Here is a 2,632-nt window from a genome sequence, read left to right as displayed (position 1 = left end):
TCTCGTGGCCGCTGAGCTTCTGGAGGTACATGATCTCGCGGAACGTCCGCTGCGCGTCGGTCGAATTGCGGAACGCGTCGAAGCACTTCTTCAGAGCGATGACGTTGTGGCTCCGCTTCTCCACGGCCTTCCAGACGATGCCGTAGGCGCCTACAGCGGGTCACGCGTGCGCGCGCGCGCCCGCGCCGCCGCGCGCTATGGGCGGGTCCGTTGCAAGGCGGGGGCTGCCCCGGCGCACCTTTGCCCAGGCGCTGGCAGATCTCGAAGCGCCGCTTCACGTGCTTCTCGATGTCCTCGTCGCCGCCGTCCTCCTCGCCCATGGCGCGGAACCCGGGAGGGCGACGCGCTGCGCGACGCTGCCGGGGGCTGGGCACAAACTCGCACAGCGGCAACGCCCGTCGATTGCGGGCTGCCCGCTCATCTCGCAGGGAAACGTTCGGGGGTTTTAGATCTCGCTGCCCGACTCGGACGCGCGGTCCGACGCGTCCCCCGGCGGGACGTAGGCGTCGTCGCGGACGAGGATGGCCTCGAAGGACGTCGGGTGGTGCTCCATGACCCAGCCCACGGCCGCGTCGCCGTCGCCGCCGGCCTCCGGCGCGAGGCGGAGGAACGCGCGGCCGAGCGGCTCCGCCTTCGGGTCCGCGACGCGGCGCCGCTCGAGGACGCGGACGCGGCCGCCGGGCATGAGCGCGCGGCCCGTGCGCGTCGCGGCGACGTCCGGCGCGCTGCGCACGTAGATGCCCACGGAGTCCGCGACCTTGAAGTACGCGTCGAGCGCTTCGGAAGAGATCGTCGCGGCGACGTCGCGCGCCTTGAGTGCCAGCGCCGCCGAGTCCAGCGCCGCCAGGGCGATGTGCTCCGTCAGCGCGATGCACCACTGCTCCATCTCCCGGTCCTCCTTGGCGTCGAGCCAGAGCAGCGCGTCCTGGCCCGCGCCGCCGATGACGGAGAACGACCGCGCCTCGTGGCGGAACTTGACGGTCATGCCCGCCTTGAGCCGCAGCACGCCCGCGGGCTTGCCCGGGCTCAGCAGCGTCGCCGCCGTGCCCCGCTTGCCGTGGCTGTGCACGTCGGCCTCGTCGTACCACGTCAGCGTGCCCGTCGAGAGCGCGAACCACTTGCGGCCCGTCTGCTTGCCGAAGCGCCAGCCCCCGGACCGCGGCGCGCTGATGCGCCGCGCGTCCAGGAACCCGCTCTTGCGCCGCGGCACGGACGCGACGAGCCGCTTCAACGACGCGACGTCCCTGGGTTCGTGCGCCGCGAGGACGCCGACCTCGTCGCGCGCGGCCGCCGCGCAGCCCGCGAAGTCCATGGGGCCCGCGTCGACGTCGCGCCGCGCGCGCTCCAGGGCCTCCAGCGCCGCGACGTGGAGCTCGAAGAAGCCCTCGTGCGACGACCCCAACAAGTGCGACACCCGTAGCGACGAGTGCCGCAGCGCCGCGCGCCGCGCGGACTCGGACACGCCGTCGTCGCCGAGCGCGAAGGGATCCACCGCCACGTCGTCGTCCGTGCCCTCCTCGACGACGCCCGCGAGCCGCGCGGCCACCAGGGTCATGTTGATCGACGCCGCCGCGAACGGGAACGGCCCCCGGAGCGACGCCTCGCAGGCCTCGGGCCGGTGCTCCAGCGCGTAGATCAGGCAGTGCAGCCCGAGCATGCCCGCGCCCCGGAACTCGCGGTCCGGCGCCGCCGCCTGGAAGCCGATGGCCTCCCACCCCGCGCGCGACGCCTCGCACCGGTGGTCGCGCCTCGGCGTGCCCACCTCCGGCGCCGGCGCGTCGGCCTCGACGAGAGCCATGGCGTTCTCGTAGACGCGCGACAGCAGGCCCTCGTACTCGTCGTCGCCGACGCGCACGGGCGTCCGCAGCAGGCTCCGCAGCACCTCGAGGCGGGCCCGCGCGGCGTCGGACATGGCGTCGTCGGTGTTTTTATGGCCGTTCAGGCTCAACGCGTCCATTATGTTTGCTGGGAGCGTGTGTGTGCGCAGTGTCTGCCCGACTCCGCACACCTACAGACCACCACAAAGAGAGGGCGAGTTGTGGCAATTTTGGCTGATCGAGGTTTCGAGGCAGACTTCATCGAAACAACCAGAGAGGCGCATCATCATCAAAATATGGGCTCGGCGTAGGCCGCCGTCCGCCCTCGACGCGCCGAGACCGCCGCACGCACCCCGGCGCGCCTCGGGCGCGCGCCCCGCGTTTTTCTCAGCGCGAAAACACGCGAAACAACCGACGAACCCGCCGCCGAAACGCTAGACCATGGCCGACATCAGCGACCGCCTCGAGGTCAAGGTCGTGTCGGCCCGGTCGCTCAGCGAGGTCGAGGGCGGCGAGTGCAACCCCTTCGCCGTCGCGCGCTGCGGCTCCGAGTTCGGCCAGACGCTGGTCGCGAACCGGACGACGGACCCCGAGTGGCAGTCGTCGACGATGATCTTCGTCGACATCGCGGAGAACGACGTGGACCACATCGTGCTCAACGTCATGCACAAGAACCTGAGCGCCCAGGCCGACGTGGACCTCGGCGCCGCCATCGTCGACCTGCGGACCGCGATCCTCTCGCCGGGCATCGAGACCGACGAGTGGTACGCGCTCCAGCGGGCGCCGGGCATGGACCAGCCCGCGACGGGCCGCGT

The 2,632-nt window shown here is 71.8% G+C and overlaps 2 protein-coding genes across 2 annotated transcripts in view; one reads left to right on the top strand and one right to left on the bottom strand.

Annotated features, from left to right (window-relative positions):
• AURANDRAFT_68494 (hypothetical protein) overlaps positions 1–1,912 on the bottom strand; it is a gene marked incomplete at both ends in the record, with an annotated part of 3,634 nt that extends 1,722 nt beyond the window's left edge. Inside the window, 3 exons of the mRNA XM_009044187.1 lie at positions 30–150; positions 239–366; positions 471–1,912. Of these exons, the coding sequence (XP_009042435.1) occupies positions 30–150; positions 239–366; positions 471–1,912 (1,691 nt within the window). The remainder of the gene's footprint in view (positions 1–29; positions 151–238; positions 367–470) is intronic.
• A 346-nt stretch (positions 1,913–2,258) lies between these two features.
• AURANDRAFT_68493 (hypothetical protein) overlaps positions 2,259–2,632 on the top strand; it is a gene marked incomplete at both ends in the record, with an annotated part of 4,811 nt that continues 4,437 nt past the window's right edge. Inside the window, one exon of the mRNA XM_009044189.1 lies at positions 2,259–2,630. Within this exon, the coding sequence (XP_009042437.1) occupies positions 2,259–2,630 (372 nt within the window). The remainder of the gene's footprint in view (positions 2,631–2,632) is intronic.

The sequence above is a fragment of the Aureococcus anophagefferens genome (assembly GCF_000186865.1).
Source record: "Aureococcus anophagefferens unplaced genomic scaffold AURANscaffold_175, whole genome shotgun sequence".
Taxonomy (NCBI): domain Eukaryota; class Pelagophyceae; order Pelagomonadales; family Pelagomonadaceae; genus Aureococcus; species Aureococcus anophagefferens.
This window is presented reverse-complemented; position numbering and strand designations above follow the sequence as displayed.